At 47.0% G+C, this 21,422-nt stretch overlaps 1 protein-coding gene and 1 long non-coding RNA gene across 3 annotated transcripts in view; one reads left to right on the forward strand and one right to left on the reverse strand.

Annotated features, from left to right (window-relative positions):
- Positions 1 to 13,910, reverse strand: part of FOXA1 (forkhead box A1) — a 52,571-nt gene extending 38,661 nt beyond the window's left edge. The window contains exons 1-2 of one of the 2 annotated variants that reach the window (XM_072986385.2): positions 13,383 to 13,910; positions 8,582 to 9,866 (exon numbers count right to left, since the gene is read on the reverse strand). In XM_072986385.2, coding sequence (XP_072842486.2) covers positions 8,582 to 9,866; positions 13,383 to 13,454 — 1,357 coding nt within the window. In that variant the 5' untranslated portion in view covers positions 13,455 to 13,910. Of the gene's footprint in view, positions 1 to 6,732; positions 9,867 to 13,382 lie in introns of those variants that run through there. The other variant, XM_072986384.2, reaches the window with a different exon arrangement.
- LOC144588940 (uncharacterized) lies at positions 9,884 to 18,121 on the forward strand. The gene is made up of 2 exons (XR_013544706.1): positions 9,884 to 12,307; positions 16,047 to 18,121. It is a non-coding gene; the product is annotated as an uncharacterized LOC144588940 (long non-coding RNA).
- The last annotated feature ends 3,301 nt before the right edge of the window (positions 18,122 to 21,422 follow it).

The following is a 21,422-nucleotide window of genomic DNA, read 5'->3' on the forward strand; positions in this document are numbered from 1 at the left end:
CCCTTTTCCATTTCGTCACCTTTCCTTCTTCACTTGGTTTTCCACCCCTTGGATCTTTGGGGGAAAAAATGCCTACCGATGTTTTGCCTCTGCAGAAGAGAGTCACCGTGCTCATCCTAAATCCCCAGGAATCATTTATTTTGCCTTTGCTGAGATACTGAGATATCCGGGATTAGAAGTGGAGAGGGGAGGGACGAGAACGCTTGTATGGTCAGTCACTCGACGCCACACATGCCTACTCAGAAGTAAGTCCCACTGAGTTCAATGGAGCTTAGTCCCAAATAAATGTTCCTAGAGCAATTGCAGCAGATACCCTAAAACCAACAGCCGCAACTAGAGTAGATCCATTAAATCAATGTAACTTACGTAAGTACGACTTACAAGGTGGCCGCTGATTCAGCAGGTATATTGTAATTGGAAGTAATAACTGGATTTAGGCCAGAATCTCTCACGGGGTAAGCAAGAAAATGATTTTCTTTTGATATGTTCACCAAAAAAAAAAAAAAAAAAAAAAAAAAAAACAGCTTGAGAAGTAAGTCAGGATGGAAACCTATTTCCAAGTAGTACCTTACATTACGTGAGTCTGAAACTGGAGTCATGTTAACACTGAGTTCATTAGAATTTACTCGTGAGTAACGACTCTAGGAAGCTAAAGTTGAAATGCAATTAGACTTAGACTTTCATTCTAAATACCAGTAGCTCACTCTTGTAGTGATGAATTAGTCACATTAAATACCTTTATGCCAGGGACGAAAATCAATTCATAACTGTAATAGGAACAATTCGTGCTACTTTTGGCATCTTGCTTTGTTTTCCTTGCAAATACTCGCACAATTTCGCTCGATGTAAAGGCAAGGCTATTTAGATTCAGAACACACTCATTAGAAGCAACGCAAATCTATTGCAATCAATGAAAGGTTTCCCACTGACCTCGGTAGGATGTGGACTGTATCCAATATAAATCAGCTTGAACAACCCATCCCAAGGTAGTGTTTGAGAACCGGATGTGTTACCCTTAAAGGATTGTTTATCATGGTGAGTGGACAATGGACAGTTAAAAAGTAGCTTTGAACCATCTTTGATGAGATGGTTAATATCAACGGAACCTCGAGTTTAACGTTATCTCCAGATTTAATTTTTTTAATTAAATTACAATATATACCTTTGGAACTGTTTTCTCTGTCTGTCTGTACAATTGTATCTTGCCACCCAAACCATAAACACATTTTAAGGGAGGTTTAAAGGGTGCTAACTTTCAAGAAGAGGGTTTAGGATTTCATCCTGTCATCATCAAATTAATTAAACTCTAATAGTATACTGCTGCCTATCAGACTCCCTCTCTCTCAATATTTCCTGAAAATTGTTCCTTGTAGAAATTTCTTTTGAAAAGATAGCTAAATGCTTCAGATGGTAATTGGAGAATTGCACAAAATCCTTTTTACTAGAATTCTGGGGGGAGGGCATGTATTTTCATAGAAAACCACTGGAAATGTTATCTTTCTTTTCATGTTATTATGGGTTAAACATTTTTACTTGACAGTAACAGCCCAGCAAAACCTCCTTCCCACTCCTGTGTAAATCAAAGACTTGTAACAATATCAGAGATCAGAGAATATATAGAGATTATCTAGAGACAATAATATTCCTTTTCTCTCTTTCCTACTGAAAGATGGACATAATTGTAGCTTTTCTGCCTTTGGATGAGGCATTTCTAAACAGTACATTGCCTTGCATTATTTAAACAGAATAAATATTTTCCTCCTCCTAGAAAGAGTATGTATATTTTTCTTTACCAAAAATAAAAAAATAAAAAAATAAGAAAGTGGTAAAGTCCTGTGACTGAACTTCCGCTGAACCACTCAAATGAGAGGCTTACTGAAATATCTAACCCCCTGAAAGTGAAATTGCATAATCAGAATATATATGCACCAGATACAGGCTGTGTTTTATATATATTATGCATTTGGTGCATTGGGGTTTTGGAACAATTAATTGGAGGAAAAGGCACTTAAAATGCCTCCAGCTTCTATCTGTGTTTGGAATGTATCACAGCTTCCTTTAGCTAGCCAGCCAGCCCCCTCCCCTTGTCTGCTTGTTTGGGTCTTTTACACCTGCCAAAATCCAGTTAGCTCTCTCCAAGGCTCCAGTAATATGCTGAATTGCTCCCTGCTTGAGTTTAATGGAGTTAAATGAGCTTGAATGATGGCAACAGTTTTAGCTGTCTAGCACGTGGCTTATTAAAGAAGGTAATTGCATTTGAAAAGAGAAGACATTTCCTGGATTCAGGGGAAGAAAGTTAGAGCTTCCCTTCTATTAGAATTTATCTAAAAACCTCAGTATTCTCAGAGGCCTTTGAGACATCCCCTGGAAAGGCCTCAGCCCCTGGAAGGAGAAGTGGGAGGGCTGAGGAGGAAAACTATACATATACACTATCTCCCCCTCCCCATATGGGGATCTAAGACTTCCACTTAATGCCTCTTCTGGGACACTTTTCCTTTCCTTTCTCTTCTACTCTCCAGGTGCTGAAGATCCTTTGCTGAGAATGTTAAAAGTTATACACATGTACACTCCAGAGACAAGATATGGTGATGGTCAACAGTTTGGCCAGACAACAGTTTTTGTTTCCTTGGGCTGGCTTGAAATAGACTTTGAAGCAAATGAAGTACAGTAGTGGCTTGAGGAGGGAAAATATTTTTCTACTAGAGTCTAATGAATGAATCCTCATCCTGCATTTTAACTCCATGTCCAGAATCAGCACTTCAAATATAGTACTGTACATTCATCCTCTTCATCCTTACATGCTCTTAATCAAAGACAACTGTTAAGAAGGTTGAGCAATGACCTTTACCCAGAAAACACTGGCCTTAGATGTCATATTTTCATGGGAATAATTCTCCTTAAGGGACACAGGGAAATCGATCCACCGAAAATTAACAAAACTCATTTGCAGGTAAATGTGTGTGCCCGTGTTTAGAAAAAAAAAAAGCTCAAGTTCATCAAATGTGCAGGTGTGTTAAAGGCAGGTGCACGTCCTAACTCTTCAGACACTTTGATTAAGAATAAAGGTCTTGTCTTGGGGAAGAGTACTGATGGGCTAGATCTTGTCCTTCACGTCATTGGAGCTGAACAATCTTTCCATTAAAACTCCCGGTAAACTCTTGTCAAGGAGGTAGCCCTGTAAGTCTGTTATAACAATGACCACACAGAGTCCTGTGGCAACTTTAAGCCTAACATTTATTTGGCACAAAATATTTGTGGACTGCAGCCCACTTCTTCAGACCCAAGAAGAATTTCAAAAGAAGTGAACTTCAGTCCATGGAAGCTTAGGCCAGATAGAACCGAGGAAACCTTGGTCGATGTGGCTACCTAATGGAAGGCTGTGCCTACAATTTGTCAAGCTCAGAGTATGACTTTACAATGCTCCACGAAAGATGAGGTGACTTAAATTATTCAGGAGCTGCTTAGCGCACAGATGTTAGTCAGGCTGCTCTATACATGATTGGGGATGCTAATTCTGTGCTCAGTTTACCTGTGAGTTAGTCACGCTGAATAAATGGGACTTACTTTGGAACAGCGGTTTATAAACTTGCACTGTACATCTAGATCCAATCCTGTGTTATTAAAAGAAGCGATACTCAGAAACATACAGACGAGCTGTGGATAACTTTTAATAGAGGACTTTCATAATTTTGGTATTCCTGAGCAAGGCAAGACTGATGTTTTTCCGGCGCCATCGATATTCCCCTGAGGTCTAGCTACGCTAGAGGAGAGTTATGCTAAGAGAGGGGGAAAGGCGGAGACAGTGCAGTTTTAAATATTTAGTAATCAAGGTAACACCTACTGTATTGGTATTTTGTTTCTTATGACTTTAGAGTCTAATTCTTTATTTAGACGCCAAGCTCCTGAGTCAAAAGTTATTATGTCTCACCAGAGCCCAGAACCTGAAGGAGTTCTGATCCAAGTTTTAAAGGAGCCTAAAATACTGAGGGCAATAGCTGGATCCTGTTTTTATTTACTCAGATGTAAATAAAAGTCATTTCGGCTGCCCACGGTCTTCGGGCCTTGTAACCTTATTTTACAGGATTCTGACGCAATCTTCAGAAAAGCCTGACCCAGACTCAAAAAGATTGCTTTAAAAGACACACACACACACACACACACACACACACACACACACACACACACACACACACACACACACACACACACACACGATATTCAGGTATATTATTCTTTAAATCGGAAGAAAATATCGCGCGCGCACGTTTACCTGAAGAAAACGCGTCACACTACAGTACTTCAACGGGGTAGGGTGGGGTTTGAAAATGCCAGCTTTTTATGCGGAACGTGAACTGGGACCGTCAAATGACTTTTCTTCTCTTCCTGAGTTGTTAACAACAACAATAACAATTACACGCCGGGAAGCCCATTCCAATTTGGGGCCATCCTTTCCAGGGTTTTCTAAGAGGTAATCAGCGGGCCTTAAGTCAATGTCGGCCAACACCTTTCATGTATTTCAGCGGGTCTACTCTAGTTGGGATTAAAATGCGATGGGAGGGTTGTTATTGTTATTTATTTGCTTGCTTGTTTCCTCTTTTACGCATCGCCTTTCAAGTCTTTGCTGAAAGTGAGGGAACCCTTCAGAAATGACCTCCAGATCCTGAAAGTAACACGGTCTGAGGATCAGTCCCGTGAGCGGGGAGCACTCCCACGGGAGGACGTGGGTCCTCCTTTTCTGGCACCGGTCGCGGGGGAGTGGGAGCAGCAATCGCGCCGCAATTAGCCGAGCCACGCGGCCTTCGTCCTCTCGCCAGCTCGCCTGGAGCGCCGCTGGTCAAAGGCGGATCGCCTCCCGTTGCAAGGCCTCCTCGCCCCTCACCTCCACTCCCGCCGTCTTCCCGCAATTCCCCATCTCGTGGTCCGGGGAGCTGGGAAAAGTAAAGAAACGGCGGAAGCGCGTTTGCCAGCGGGTTGCTGTTCTGGCTGTTGTTCTTGGTGCCAAGCCGAGCAAAACACCGGCGGCGGGTTAGGGGGAGAAGACGGACGCACCCTCTCCCGGACTGTGGCCAGTTCCTTAAGCCTCCTTCTCGGAGATCTTAGGCCTGGAAAGCACGGCTAGTTGATATCTCATAGAGCCGCCTTTCTTCCGTTTAATCCAGTGAATGAGGATCTAAGGAAGGGCCTTGGGGACGTCTTGGCACAGGAGCGCAAGCACGCCCTTTCCAAAAGGCCTTTACTAAAACCAGAAAGCCCCTAATGACGCCAGCGTGGTTTACTTCTAAGCAACACTTGAATCCTTGCCATGGTTAATATAGGGAAATAACCCAGGGAGAGGTTTCCGAACCTCAGAGGATGCTGCTACCCCACCTGTGGTCCCGGTAAATTTAGGCCAAAGTACAAAGTCTACTTCGAAAAAGTAAGCCCCACTGAATTAAAAGCACTGCCAAGTTAGTGCATTTAATATAGAACAAACCAGACAGAACACAGCGCTACTAACTCCAAATGAACACTTATCTGTTTTCAGGGCTCCGTACTTTCTCTTGTATCTGAAGGGATAATGCATCCCCTCTGGAAAGTTAATTTAGGATTACTACCTTGTTTATACCTGTGACAGAGACATCAGTCCACAACATTCAGATCTCATTCCTAACTAGCATTTTCTTGCTGGGTCCTCTCCTAGTTGGTTGTAATTTCCAAAATCTAAGGTGAACAGTAAAGTGATTTTACTCCATTTCAAGAAAGGTGCAAATTGCACTCAAAGACAGATTAGTCTAGTATATCAGTCTGGTAGTGATTCTCACCATGCTGCTGCTGACTTGGTTCTATGTTCCACCACAAGTAAACTTGAGGAGAAACACACTGCCGATAAAAATCCTCACCTTCTCACAATGTGCTACAAGGTGTGCATCTGAAAAGATTTATCTATCAAAGCAATAAATCCTGCTAATAGATTAATACGGGACCCAGTGGGAGCTGGCATGCAGAACCACATGCTTAGATTAAACCAGAACCAACCGCATCTCCCCCGTCCCTTTTAAAGGAAAAATAATAGGGAACTGCCAGCTCTGAATCATCTCTTGCTTGAATGTAGTGAAAAAGTCACAACAAAATAGCCATTATTTGACAGAATCTGTGTTATAAAAACCTGTAAGGCAAACACAACTCATTGCTCATTTCCTTGGACAGAAATATTGCTGTGGATTTGAATGTGTAAGATACTTCAGACTGATCAAGGATCCATTTCCATATAATGGCTCATCAGTTCTGTATAACATAAAAGACAGATGAGGGATTCTTGGTGTGAAAAATCTATTCTGCTAAACTGAACATTTATCTGCTCAGGGAAAATAAGGCTCATTTCGTTGTGTATTCCCCCAATGCAATGTGGGGAAATGTTAATTGTACCACTTCCCCATTTTCTCCATTTGCATAAAGGCTGAATATTTCAATTTGTGATAGATTTTTCTGAAGGACTGGTCTGCTGGTTAAATATTCAATATGTTCAATAAATATTTAATATACACCTAATAAGGCTTGTGTTTGGACATCACAACCCTCAATCAAACCAGCCCCAGTGACTTCTAATTCTCCTATTCAAATGGGGGGGGGGGGGGGACAATCTCCTTTGTTTACCCCTGCCTCTCTCTTTCAGTTCAAGACCATTTTTAATCCACATGGAAGCAACCATTCTTCCAACAATGGAACCCAAAATAAAATAATCCCAAAAATCGGTCATTGGTAATATCTGATTTATTTAAAGTCCTTAACTGCAAATGATCCAGAGAGAAAAAGGGAGAAAACAAAAATGAAAACCATACTTCACGGCTTATATTGTCAATTTCTTTTTTTAAAAATCAAAACATTTTCTCAATTACAATACATTTATTATAAAATTAAGATTTTTATTTTCTTTTAAACTGTGTGTTACTGTAAAACCATCATTTAAAGCACTTTCAAGCTGTAAAGAAAGAAAATATAAACCCTGCAAATAAATTAAGAACATTGTGAAAGCCAACAGGAAAATATCAACAAAAAAAAGGAATAAAACGTCGTGTAAAAACAGTGGAAAGTGCATTAACACTGGATGAACGTGCTAACAACTGCGATAATTAAGCGGCCACAAGAAATTCGGGCGGGGGGATGGCAATCATGAGCCGGAATAAACTGATCTGATGGGAAGGAGGAAGGGAAAGAGGGAAAAAAAATACCCTCAAGTTTAGAATCAGGAAACTGGAACAATATAATAACGTCCTTACGGATAATTTTACAGTCCTAGAAAGCACACAGGGAAAAATATTTGGGATTAAATAACCGGATCATCCACGTGGCCAGGAGATTTCCTGCTGAAGGAAACACCTCAGTAACAGTTTAGGGAAGTAATAGTAATAATAATAACCACAACAGCCTCAAATTGGCTATGACCTGTATGACTCTGAATCCTACTCCGATCCCAGGCAATTCTGGAGCCTCTTGGGTCCCATCTTCAACTCCACTTGTCATCTCTGCCATTTTACACAGCAGAAGCGGCAGGATCTGCCCCGTTGTCCATGTCTCTCTCTCTCTCTCTCTCTCTCTCTCTCTCTGTGCGACCTGTATCTCCCCAGGGAACCCGCCATTTTCCAACAGTTCCAACCAGTGTGTGCGTCGTGGGGGCCGGAGAGGACCCTTTGGACCTCAACAGTGCGCCGCCGGTGAAAGCGGGGTTTACAAGCCTTAAAAAAAACACACACCAAGGCCCTGGTTTCGCTTCTCTTCCCGCCCCCCCACCCGCCCCGGTCAGCGATTGATTCCCTCGTTTTCCCCTCAGCCCTGCGTGGGAATTCGGAATGTCAACGTCTGCGCTGTTGTGAAAATCGGGGCCTTAATTCGGTCGAAGGACTCAAGCTTGGCAGGCAGAGAAGGGCCCCACACATCCAGCCTGGAACTCCCAACGGCCTCAGGGAAGTGGGGACGAGCCAGGGGGGGAACACCGCCCCCAGGCCCCAGACCAGCCCCTGTCGGCCGAAATTTGCGAGACGGCCTTCGAAGGCCCCCTCAAATCTGGTTCAGGAAGAAAAGAGGGGGGAAAAAAGGGCAACTTCCCGGGATTGACCGCAAACCTCTCAGTCTCGCGAGATTACAGGAAAGGTGGAGAAAAACCCACCAGGAACGATAGTATTTTACAAAATGGAAGCCTTGCTTTATCTCCCTCTCTTCCCCCCCCCCCCCCACACACTGCGGTCATGGCAAAGGAAGGCGGGTATATACAGTGCCTGTGTCTGTGTGTTTGTAATTCCATGGGATGGATTGTCCTGGTTGGGGACCAAACTAGAAGAAAAAAGAGATGCACTGGGACACAATAATAACAGGAATAATAAAGTAACAGTCCTTTCTTTTGCTCCCCCCCTCTTCTTCCTTTGTTTGCCGCCCCCCCTCAGCACCATATTGTGCGCTTTTTTGGGGGGGGCGATAGGAAGGCCAGTCTGCCCAGAGGGAGAGAAAGACAAACGAGGCAGGGAAGGACAGGCCGGGGCGCTCCGTGGCCCGCCGGGGGTCCTCCCTACCAGCTAAGAGGTGTTTAAGACCGGTCTAGAATACACACCTTGGTAGTAGGACGGCTCCAAGGCCGAGGGCTCAATGCCTCCCCGGCCGCCCATGGAGGCGCTGCCCAGAGGCAAGCCGCCGGGCAGGCCGGCCCCGTAGGAGGAATATTGCAGCGCTTGCTCGTAGGCCTTGAAGTCCAGCTTGTGCTGCTGCTGTTCCGAGGAGGACATGAGGTTGTTGATGGAGAAAGGGTGGTTGAAGGAATAGTGGGGGTCGCCCTTGAGGTGCAGCTGCGACTCGTGGTGGCCCAGCGCGTGGCTCGGGTGGCCCAAGGAGGCCAAAGCAGGGCCGCCGGGGACCGAGGATGAGGAAGAGGCGGCGGCCACCGCGGCAGCAGCGGCGGCCGCAGCGGCGGCGGCAGCGGCCACCGAGGGCTTCAGCTCCACTCCGCTCCCGTTGTGGTCCAGGGCTTGGGGGCTGGCCGGGGCGGCCTCTAAGTGACTGCTCCCTTTCGCTTGGCCTCCGCGGTGCAAAGGGGAGCCGGCCCCGCCGCCGCCGCCGCCGCCGCCTGGGTCTTTCCTCCCCTCGCTCCCGAGGCCGCTTTGACCTCCGCCGCCGCCGCCGCCGCCGCCGCCGCCGCCCCCTTTGGCCCCGGGTTGCTTGTCGCATTTGAAGCGCTTCTGGCGCCGGAGGTAGCAGCCGTTCTCGAACATGTTGCCCGAGTCCGGGTGCAACGTCCAGTAGGAGCCTTTGCCCGGCTTATCCGGCGAGCGGGCCACTTTGACGAAGCAGTCGTTGAAGGAGAGCGAGTGGCGGATGGAGTTCTGCCAGCGCTGCTGGTTCTGCCGGTAGTAAGGGAAGAGGTCCATGATCCACTGGTAGATCTCGCTCAACGTCAGCATCTTGCTGGGGGCCTGCTGAATGGCCATGGTGATGAGCGAGATGTAGGAGTAGGGCGGCTTGGCGTGCGGGTAGCTGCGCTTGAAACTCTTGGCGTCCCGCCCGCCCCGGCTCAAGTTGGAGGGCGCGTAGCCCATGGGACTCATGCAGGGTCCCATCGCCCCGTAGGCGCTCAAGCCGTTCAGGGAAGCCTGCGGGGCGCCCATCGCGTTCATGCCGCCGGGACTCAGCGCCGAACCCATGGCCGACATGCTGTTCATGGCGCCCCCAGTCCCTCCGGGGCTCAAGCCGGCGCCCAGGCTCGGGTTGGCGTAGGACATGTTGAAGGAGCCGGACGTCATGTTGCCGCTGGTAGTCATGGCGTTCATGCTCATGTAGGTGTTCATCGAATTCATGGAGCCCAGGCCTGAATTCATGTTGCTCACGGGCACCGTCGAGTAGGCCTGTGGAGGAAGCGCAGGTTAGACCAGTGGAAAGAGACCGGGGGTTGGACCTCGCGGCATCCTCCAAAACCCCACATTATGGAAGATCGTTCCCCCTTATAGGGCACCTCCGTCAGTTCCCGCAGCCTTTAGGGGATGCCCAACTCTTCAGCAGCCCCGGTGGATCATTACAATTCCTAGTTTTCTGCCATCAGCGGCACTGATAGGCTACGATGAGATCCACGCTTTACAAACCTTTCCGATATGGCACAAATTTGGTTAAAGAAGGGGATACACCTGTCCGGATCCACTCTTAATGCTAAAAGTAAATACAGGTCCTGGGTTGTCAGTTTGGGGATTACTGTGTGGAAAGCAACCGGGAAGGGAAAAACCAGCCCGCACAATCGCCCGTGGACCGGAATTCAAGAAAGGCGGCCTGTTGAATCGAAATGCACAGCAAAATAAAAACAGGCAAATAAGATACATATGGATACAGTTGGCAGCATCCTTTGCCACTGACGCCACCCTATTAATTACAAAAGTCCTACGGCCAAGTAAAGCGAGTTTACGTCACAAAAGTTTGCACTTTCCTTTCCATGAAGGAAAACAGTGTCTTTAGGAAGATATTTGCATGGTCCTTGCACTGCGCATGGGGACCTCTCTGTTCTTATAAATCCAGGATTTGGGGCATTTTTTTCTGGTTGCGAGTGGCTCTCCGCCCAGTTCGGTTCGGGAAAAGGATCTAGCAAGGCGGCACCAAGCACTATCTCGGTGAATATATAGGCACTTCGTCAGACCAGGCCTGCCTTCAGAGTTAGGTCTGGCAAGAGAAACGTTTTGTACTAAGAATCCCCCTTTTCAGCGCTTTGGAGCACAGTCAACTTGTCGTATGTTTTAATTTGATACGTTTTTAAAACCCAGGAAATTGGAGTCACGAGAAACTCCGCAGAGAAACTCACTAAAAATGAAGTTTGAGCGAGCGAGCGAGAGACGCCTTCCTGAAAAAAGCCCCTCGCAACAGTACACAGATCCAAAGGAAAGGAAATCCGGGAAATCCGCCGAACTGACACAAGGCGAGGGGATCGCCCGCGGCCTAAGTCACCAAGACAGGCGCCTGCCCAACTCCTGTGCCATCCCGATGCGCTACACGCCAGATATAACCGAGGCCTTCCCTAAGTGTTCCAATGAATCAAAATGCAGATCCCCGAGGTCTCAGCGCTTTCTCTCCCCACCCTTTCGGGTCTTTTTGTTTTGTTTTGTTCGGGGAGCCTTAGCGAAAGCTGGTGGGAAAAACAAACTTTACAAGGTCTTCTACCCCCCACCCCCTCTTCTCCCTTAATTCTGTGCTGGTTCCCTCTACATCGCAGGGCCTGGAATAGTTACAGGCAGCCTAGTAAGGATGTTTTCTAGGAGAGCAGTTGCACATTTTTGTCCCAAAACAAAACAAAGAGCCTTGTGGTAAAACTGAAGTTTATGGCCACGGGGAGCGGTGTGTGTGTTCTCCACTACCTCCAGCTCCCTTATTCTTCCAGCCTAGCAGAAGGACTAACGTGTAAAAGTCAATCGAAAATTCCATGAAACCTTTTCAGCAATCAAAATGAGATATCGAAGGTTTCCCCACAAGTCGCCCTAAACAGTAGAACACGTTGAAGAATAATAAACTTACAACCGTCTATAATTTTCTTTAAAATCTAATTACTAAACGGTACATGAAAATGACTGTTCCGTAGAGTCACTTTCGAGTTTATCTTTTCAGGGGAAAAGAAGCATAGGCCAGGTTCGCCAATAGAATTATAACTGCGTCTCTCTAATTTATATTTACAAAAGGATGGTATTCGAGATTTCCTATAGGATATCTCCAAACGAATGTTTACATTTGTAGAGGTGTAAGTGTGGCAGATGATAGACGGCTAGATAACTTACAGCAATTATGTTTACAAATTGTAGCAAACAAACCCAAGTCTGTGAACTCAAAACTGTCTGTAACTGCCTGGAGAAATTATACCTGTATAAGTATATATTTAATTTTCCATGCTTGTATTTTTTTTCAGTTATGGAGAATTTATCTGTCATATCTTTATATATGACATATCGTCCTATTATGTTTCCATAATACAACCTATGTTTACGCGGCAATTCCATTTAGGGCAAAATATTCTGTATAATATTGAAGCATAAAAAACACAAAACTTAGTGCCGCAGATGTTGACGCCTGAAGGATCGACTCTGTGTTAACATATTAGGGTCATTTTAGTGGGGGGGGGGTTGTGGTTTTTTTTCCCCCAACTGGAGAGTCTATGAGGTCGGGAGGAGCTATACATTTAATCCGAACCTCTTCTCTGCCCCTGTTGACCTTTCAGTATTAAATAAGAAGCCCGAATAGGACCGCCTACATAAACACATATGTTGAACTGGAGTCTACAGCCTGCCTTCGCAGCTCAGGGACCTGGACGTTAACTCTGGTAAGGCATCACAAAGCAATATCTGTTCTTTGTAGTGCAGTCATCTCTACATGTCCTTTCAGGAGGCCGCCCTGCCTCCGACTTGCTTTTTTGTTCATATCATCTCATCTCGTTTCTTTCCTTTTCACGTTTTATAAAGCTGCGAAACCCCCACCCCCCTTTTTTAAAAAAAATCTTTTTCTCCTTTCATTCCCTGTTCAGTAACAGGGCTCATTCAGCCTTCCACTGGGGTTTTACATGCTTCTCCACCCGTTATTGTTTGTGTGGTCGTCTTTGATCTTTTTTTTCCATTCTTGGGAACATATTGTAAAATAAGGAACGTGCTTATGAATGGACAATGAAAAGAGCCAGGTTCCTGGTTAACAGGGTCAGATCCTATTCTCCGCAGCGCCACCCGCCGGTCTCCGAGAAAATTGCTTTGTAATTTTATTTGTAATTCTCCCCCACCCCCCTTTAAGAAGCGTGCGGCAAAGTACCCAGAAACGATTATTTTGCCTAGTAGAGTACAGTATTAGCACAGGTGAGAAAGGGTGGGAGAGGGAAGGCGATCACAAAAGAGAAAGACCTTCCCCAAAAAGCTAGAAGGCCGGGGCGGGGGGGGGGGAAGAGTGGTGGTTGTTCCCCGCTCCCTCAACGAACATTAAGGCCTTAACTGAGTGGATTCTCGCCGGGCTGAGAGGAAGAGGAGTTTGAGAGGCGCTCGCGTGATTCCCGAAGCCTGAGCCTAGAAGGCGATCGGAAACTCCTTTCCTAACCGCCCCCACCTCCTCGGTGGTCTCCTTCTCCCCCTCCCGCCCCATTTCCTCCCGTGGGGCGACTGGAAATCAGGTGGCTTTGCAGCCAGCTGTAAGGTCGGGAACGGCAGGTTTGCAGCCTTCGACGGGGGGGGCATTGACTCTTCGACGAGGATCTGACCTCCTTTGGGGCTGAAGCCCACCCGACCCCTCCCGTCCCAAATCTCGGCTCACACGCCAGCACCCCCAGCACCCCTCCCTTTCCCTTTCCCAGCCCCCGCCCCAGCTCCAGGTCCCTCTCTGCCCTCCCGCCCGCCCTCCTGCCCTTTGGCTCGGCTCACCTCTGGCGTCTCGGCATAGTAGCTGTTCCACTCGCTCGTTTCGTGCCCTTCCATTTTCACAGTCCCTAACATCCTGGAGCCCAGGTGCCCAGTGTAACCATCCAGCCCCTTTCTGGCGAGCGACGGGAGAGTGAGAGAGAGAGAGGGAGGGAGGGAGGGAGGGAGGAGGGAGAGGCACGGAGAGGGGGAGGGAAAAAAAGGGAAAGAGAGAGAGAGAGAGAGAGAGAGAGGGAAAGGGGGAGCCCCCCCGAGCCTAGCAGAAAGCCAGCCGGCCGACCCCCTCGGGGAGGGCTCGCTCAAGCCCCCCCAGGCAGGCGGCGCAGAGCGGTGTGTGGCGGCCCGCCACTTGAGAAAGTGAGGAAGTGCCGGCTGGGAGGTGAGGGGACTGGCGCTGATGTGGATCTTACGTCGCGGCGGCGGCGGCAGGAGCGCCCACCTCCTCCTCCTCCTCCTCCTTCTCCACCACCTCCTCCTCCTCCTCTCCCCATTTGTCCGCCGCACAAAGACGCTCGCACCTACAAAGCCCGGAGATGCACCTGCAAAGAGGGCAGTTTCACTTCGCTGGCAACTCCCCCCCCCCGCCGCCGCCTCCTCCTCCTCCTCCCGCGGCCACCGCTCGCTCGCCCGGGGCGGCACTTTCTTTGCAAAGCGGTGTAATTGGTTTACGCGGGCCAACGGGTTTCATCGCGGGAGGGGAAGGAGGGGGAGTGAGAAAGACACTGGGGAGAGAGAAAGAGAGAGAAACTCGGAAGGAAAGAGACAAGGAAAAGGGGGGGGGGGAGAGAAGAATATTCTGTTCTGTTCTCCCCCTCCTCTGACCGGAGATAGGGGCAATTCAAGGCAGGGAGATACTGGAGGTCAGTTCTTATTTGGCTGAATAGGTGAAGGGGGGGGGATGTCAGCCGGCAGAAGCTGTTGTCATATCGCTGAAGTACAAGAGAGTTCTTTCACTTAGGGGCCACTCCAGTCCTCGGGGTGCCCCCCCCGCCAATACCATGTTCCAGATCCCACAGGATCGGGGGTGGGGTGGGGTGGGCTTCCCCGTCTCACGCACACGCGCACCTTGCAAATAAATAGATAATTAAGTTCCGGAACCTCTCCCGGACGGGAGAGTTTCGGTCTGGTTGGCCACAGGATTTCGCCTCCCCCTCCCCCCCTTTCTCTGTGGGGCCCTCTGTGTCATCTTGCGGTCCACACGCCCCGGTCGTAGGGCCTGAGTCACGGCCGTGACGTTCTGCGTGAGGAGGTCCGAAATGCGGATCTCCCCGCTTGAAACCTCCACTTGGCAAGCGGCCCAGGTGAGTCACTCCATGCCTTGCTCGGCCGGAGCCCTTCCTCCTCTTTCCCTCTCTTTCTCCTCCAGGCTCGCCGCTTGCGTGGAAATGGTCACCTTAGGAACGGCCCCGGGCGAGTCAACAACAGGTGATCGCCACGGACGCCCGGGGGAAGCCCAGCCTCACTTGTTAAGCGGAAAACAATGGCGACTCGCGACCTTCCTCGCTGTCCTAAAGCTAGGGCTGCGGGCCTCCAGCCTTCCATCCTATCTGCCCACTGGCTCCGCCGGCGGGGGGATGATGGGAGTTGGAGCCTTAAGAACAATTGGAGAGCCCCCCAGATTCCAGCACCCATCCTATCCTTATGGAACTGCTTTGGATTAGGGCTAAAATTCCTTCTCTCCACACTTGTTCAGGAGTAAGTCCTAATGAACTAAGTGGAACTTACTTTTGAGTAAATCTTCAAGGGCAGTTGCTGTCAGAGGGGATCCCAGCTAAAGTGGAATGGCACGTGGTCACTGCTGGCATGTGACCGCTGCGCTCACCCAGTAGAAGGCACTTTGACATCCTTAGGACTTCTTTTGATTGGATCCATTCGGGATGAAACTTCTAGGCTTCTTCTGTTGACGAGGGCCGGCGGCAAAGGCACGGTGAGGTGTCTTTGTAGAGACCCGTAATTTAAAACAGGAAAAAGTACCCTTTTTTCCGGCGGTGCGAAGTGTCTAGTGCAGTCAAAGAGACACTAGAGATGTTTTTTTTCCCCAACTGGGCTGGATCCAGACTAAAACAAATGCCTGTTCCATTTGAAGCAAGTTAATCCTTCAGTACAGTAGTTTCATCCACTGATTCCAACTGAACCTCCATTCAACTAACAACGTTTGACTCCGATTCCACATTTATATCTATTTTTTACTTACACATGCTTTACTCAGGAATAAATCCGGTTTTGTTCAGTGGGTTTATCCACAGCAGGTGCACCTGCATTCAATTGCAGTTTCACAGAAGACCGAGGTTTCTTACCCTCGCCCATCTTTCCAATGCCTTCTTCATGTATTCGGGCTCATGGCTGCAATCCTGTTCTAAGGCTAGAATCTTACTGCGGTGCCAAGCCCCTAGGAGTCGATTCCTCTTAAACTTACGTAGGACGTTTCCTTGTCCGGGAGTGGGTTCTAGTCCAGTCAACTGGGCGTATTGATCAGGTTGAGGCTGCAATCCGAGCCAGTTTCTAGTGCAGTCCGGGGAAATAAAATATGTTTCAGTTCAAGCATATTTTCTTTACTGACCTGAGGGGATTGTGGGTAATGTACTTCAGCTATATTTGGTTAGTAAAAGGCGATCAAAATGACGCTTGGGTTAAAAAAATAAAAATGTTTTGTCTTTCTTGCGGTAGACGTGACACGGGCGAAATTGGCAGCGAGAATCGCCAGGAGTCTGAATATCTATTTCACCGAGGTAGAGTAAACGTCTTCAGAGAACTGAATATATGGAAATAACGCTTATCTGATAATACAAATGGAATTACTTCTACAGCTCCAGCCACAATTAATACATGGGACGCATGAAACGTTCGGATCTACATATTAACTGCCCTTTCCCCAAAAGAGTGTTTTTAGAATCGCCAACGCTCCGGCTGAATTTCAGCTAGTTTATTTCTATTGGCCTGTGCCGGAGCCTAAAAGGTCTTAAATCCGAAACCAGCCTTCCAGTTTACACGGTTTGCGAATGCAACTGTTGATTTCTTCTGCAGCCGCATTTCATTACCCTCTTCGATCGATCAAGTTGAGGCATCTGCCTCTATTGCACTAACATCTATTTCTGATCTCGCCAGCAGAACTTGATATCACATAGAAAATAAGCAATACTGTAAATGTCTTTTTTTTAAAAAAATCGGGTTAAAGGAACATGGTTACATTGAGAAATATGTTTTACCTTGTCGACCAAAGGCGGTCTCTCTCATCCCTTTCTTTCTTTGTCCTTTTCTCTCTCTCTCCCAACCCCCACCCCCGCGCAATCTGGCAACAAAGTTAAGTTAAATCCTTGAAACAAACAAACGTCTCGAATCAGCAGGAGAGAACAAGAGAAGAACATGTGCTATTAAGGAAATAAAGGATAAAAGCAACGGCGTACAAACTTCTTTTAAATACAGTTACACTGCTGTAAATTGAATGAAATTAATGACTAGGAAACGAACCGGAGCTCAAGAATGTTAAAACACAAAATCTTTGACGATGACACGGAGTGAGGAATAGATAGATGGTATCGTTTATCTTACAGGGCGAAGCTTTTGTGATCCTGAAAGCCTTAGCCGGGGTAAATTCTAGTCCAATTAACGGTTACTATCAATGTAGACTTTTTCAATAATTTCTGTGGAGTAAGATTTATGCTTCTTAGAGACAGCCTCATAATAAGGCAGAGGTGAAATGCTACGGTCCTGCACTACTTCCCGTCTCAGGCTAGTCAGTGAAGCTAAGTCCCGGCATTTAGTGGAACTGGAGGGTCTTCCCACGGAATCGTCACGAAGTGTGAAACTCCCTGCCATAGGAAGTCTGACTGATTCAATTTTTTTCTGTCCTTCCGCCTTCCGTGCCAAGGGTTAAAAATAATATTCAAAATGCGGATAGGAGTTGGGTTTTGAATTTCCGAGGTAATGAAGCAGGGTTGAACCAACTTAATTTCTACTTTTAACTGAAGTCGTTTTTAAAAGAGGTTTTAGCGCGGTAAGTCTGTCTCTTAAGTGGGGTGTGGGGAGTAGGAGAGATATAAATGGAATAAGTGGAATTTAAAACAGGCTGAAACTCGGGAAATCCGTGTGTCATTGCATAAAAGACTATGTGTCTTCTAGGTCTTTCCCAACCTCGTTTCGACAAGCCCTAAGTGCATTTATTTGGATTTCAGTTGCTCTGATTTCAGTGAAGCTAAAATTTAGAAGAAAAGGGAGCCGGTCAGTGAATCCAGAAAGGACATAATCTAGGCGACAGATTTAGAGTATGAAAGAATACTATTTCGGAGTAATAATCAGTTTCTGCAGTCATCCCGCCCACAAGTAACTTTGTGAAAGTATATTCTGAGTTGCACTTTTGTATGTCCGGCTGCTTGAAATATACTACACAGGGCATATTAAGATAGTAGCAGCAGTTACTACAACAACAACAACAACAACAACAAAAACAACAACAAAAACAACAACAACAATCTGATTGCTTTCCCATTCGGCTCAGAAATCCCGTAAATCAAAGCTGAACGGAAAACAGAGGACGGAATCCAATGTCCGTCCTACCTAGAACACTGTAGTCACTAATTCAAGTTCTGCCGGTTTTGGTGAGTCGAGTCCAGGAAGGAATTTCTGACAACTCAACAACAGCTAGCCCTACACATTATCTATAAATACGCTTTTAAAAATATGTTGCCTTTCTTAAGCAATAACTTTACCGAATCAAAGCTGTCCTTCCTGGAATATTTCCTGAAGAAGAAGAAGAAGAAGAAGAAGAAGAAGAAGAAGAAGAAGAAGAAGAAGAAGAAGAAGAAGAAGAAGAAGAACTACAATAACAACAACAGCAACAACAACTCTCTGCTCAGAAGGTGATGGGAGGACGCTATGAATGTATGCCGGTAAAAGGGAGGGTGCAACCCGTGTCGGGGAACAGCAGGATTTGCACAAACTCTTAGCGCCTCCTGTTGTCCAACCGGGAATTGGTGCACGCGCACACCTTGCCCTCATACACCCCCCCGCCTCCAGCAGCTGGATCTACTGGTCCAAAGGAGGCGGCCGAGAAGAGCATTGTCCCGTTGGGTTAGGAATTCTGCCATGGACATCCGAGGGGCTTCTCGTTTCCCCCCGACTTTTTTGGTTCCAACATACCCTCGTTTACTTTCTTTAAATCAGGTCATTGTTTTTCGGTGGGGGTGACCGTGAACATGTCGCAGCCAACGTGTTTCAGAGCTGGGAAGCATATTTTAGAGCTGGCTACATATTTCAGAGCTGAGAAACGTTACTTTAAAAAAAAAAATCAACTCTCAGAATCTCTGGAAAATGCAGCCTGAAAAAGGAATATTTCCAAGGGCTATCATTTCAACAGGCTTACTATCCAGATCTCTTTCTCTCTCTCTCTCTCTTTCTTTTTTTCTTTAAGCATTCCAGAATGGGATGCTTTTCAAATAGACTTGCGAGGAAGGAAGGAAGGAAGGAAGGAAGGAAGGAAGGAAGGAAGGAAGGAAGGAAGGAAGGAAGGAAGGAAGGAAGGAAGGAAGGGAAGGGAAGGGAAGGGAAGGGAAGGGAAGGGAAGGGTGTCAGTCTCGCTAAACGCTTTGGGATGTCTCTCAACCTCGGCTTGGGACGCTAGACAGCTCAGACACCCCCCTTCACTCCCCCGGAAGAGGGGCTGCGAAAAACAATGCCTGTGCGTGGCGGAGGGGAAGGTTGCAACCTTAGTGCCTTCTGCTTAGGAGAAAAGGAGGAGGTGAATAATGGGCGGGGGAGAAGAGCCCCATCGAGGGAATAAGGCTGGGAAAGGGATGGTCGGGGAGAATCCGTGTCAAGCCTTCGGGTGGGTTCTCCTTCCTTGTATGGTGCGGCGAAAAACCAAAATAAACTGTAGTCTCCTGGCACCTTGCTAAAGATAAGAGTCAAAACCCTTCCTGGACTTAGAGGTCATTTCATGATATGCCTCGGATTCCGGTCCTGGAAACTTCAGTAGATCTGTCCATCCTGAAGGTGCGACAGGACCCCCCCCCCCCCAATACGTTAAGGAACAGGAGGGCGTTAGAAAAGATGAGCAAAAAGACTGGATCACTAAAATATAAAAAGGCACCTACTGGTCCAAAGACAGGGAATTTTCTATTTTAATTCTCATACCTTAAGCTCTGAAAAGTTCAGCACAGTTAAAATTCCTGCAAGATTTGAAAGCTCGCCTTTCACTGATATTACGCAACCCTATTTACTGGGGTAATATTTATGAGCAGTGGCACCCAGCGTGGTGTAGTGGACAGAGTGATGGATTGTAGAATCACTCCTGGATTGTCGAACAATTTCTGTTCTCTCTTTCTCGGTTCTAAACAGGAGTCGCCGTTGCTTCATGGGAAACGTAAGCATGGAGCCCTCATTTAAGAAGAGGCGAGACTCAGGATGTTCTCCTGACCACTAGCTAATCTTTCCTCTTTTTTTCACCTGTTGCACAACATTCAGACGACTGTCTGAATGTCCAAGCCGCGGCAATGGAAAGGAAAGTCAGTTGAATGTCTGTGGCTCCCAAATGTAGGCATTGGTCTGATTCGCCACGCATGTATCTGTATTGCTGTAACCGATTTAAATCGGGGACCTCCGCTCAAAATAAACTCCAGCCTTATTATATTAATTTGGATTAATAACACCCGACCAGGAAGGAAAACTCTCTGACCTCCTAGAGGATTTCTTCCATGTGGTTGTATTTATGAATGAAACTATTGATTTCTAGGGGTCAGTTTCCCATAGTCCTTTTAATACTGGGCGGTCATCCCCACTATGGATGCCCACCCCACCCGCAGCATCCCTGTCTTCGCTTGGGGGGTTGGTGGGCAGGGGGTTGTCTAATTTGCAAACTGCCTTTAATCGTGAGATATGTTTTATTTGGATCTTTCACGTGCCCAGTTAAGGACTCCAGGGTTAACGTGAATGCCTAAATAAGGTTGGATCTGTTTTTTTAAAAAGCGGTTTTCTGCTTCTCTCTGAAGGCGGACCGCTCTCTTTCCTGTACGTTTCGATTTTATCGTGATGGTTAGGTCGAATCGCCAAGGGGATGGACCGGAGATTTCTGCCTTGTTTGTCTGAAATTCATAAGGGAGCTCTGGAAGATCAGGATTTTTGCCACTAATCCTCGTGAGCCAAAAGGATGTGCTTTTGGAGTAAAAACAATGGTCACTTTAGCTCACTATTTCCCTCTCCATGGGGGTGCCCGCGCAAGATGTATAATTGCGTTTCCAACTTAGGTATACTCAGCTACCTACCTCCTCGCTTATCTATTAACCCACAATGATAGAAGGCAGGAAAAATTCTGGATAGGGAATTCCCTCGGCATGAGGAATCCTGGGAAGTGAGCCCCCCCCCGTACCTTTTCCTAGCTCCAACTATAGACACACTCTCTTCTTCCCCATCGTATCTTCTCCCAGAATTTGCCTTGTTGCTTTTGATCAGTGACCACCGTCTCTTTCTTTCTTTTTTTTAAACGATGATGATGGTCGATTGACTCTTTCATGAAAAACAATAGTAATGTGTCCTCAAATCAATCCTGCCTGATGGGCGACCCTTTTCAAGTTTTCCAGTAGTCACAAGTGACAGTAGTCAAAAGTGGCTCACCATTCCCTTCTTCTGGGGGTGCCCTGGGACTGTGCAGTTTGCCCAAGGCCACGCAGGCTGGCTCTTCTCCCAGGAGGCATAGTGGGGAATCGAACTTCCAGCCTCTAAACCACCAAGCTATCCAGCCAGCTTTTAATTAAATTTTCTGATAGGTATACACTATTAGGAAAAGTACAGTTACAAAGTTAAGCTAAGACTGTCATTTTATGCACAGAATGGGCTTACATTAAAAGAAGCAGTAAAAAGTATGGGCATTGATGATGTGCCGTCAAGTCAGTTCTAATGTATGGTGACCCTTTTCAGAGTTTTCCAGGTAGAAAATACTCAGAAGTGGTTTACCATTCCCTTCTTCTGGGCGGGTCCTGAGATTGTGCAGCTTGCCCCAGGCCACACAGGCTGGCTCTTCTTTTTAAAAATACCATTACAACAATATTTGTG

The sequence above is a fragment of the Pogona vitticeps genome, chromosome 1 (genome assembly GCF_051106095.1).
Source record: "Pogona vitticeps strain Pit_001003342236 chromosome 1, PviZW2.1, whole genome shotgun sequence".
Classification (NCBI taxonomy): Eukaryota; Metazoa; Chordata; class Lepidosauria; order Squamata; family Agamidae; genus Pogona; species Pogona vitticeps.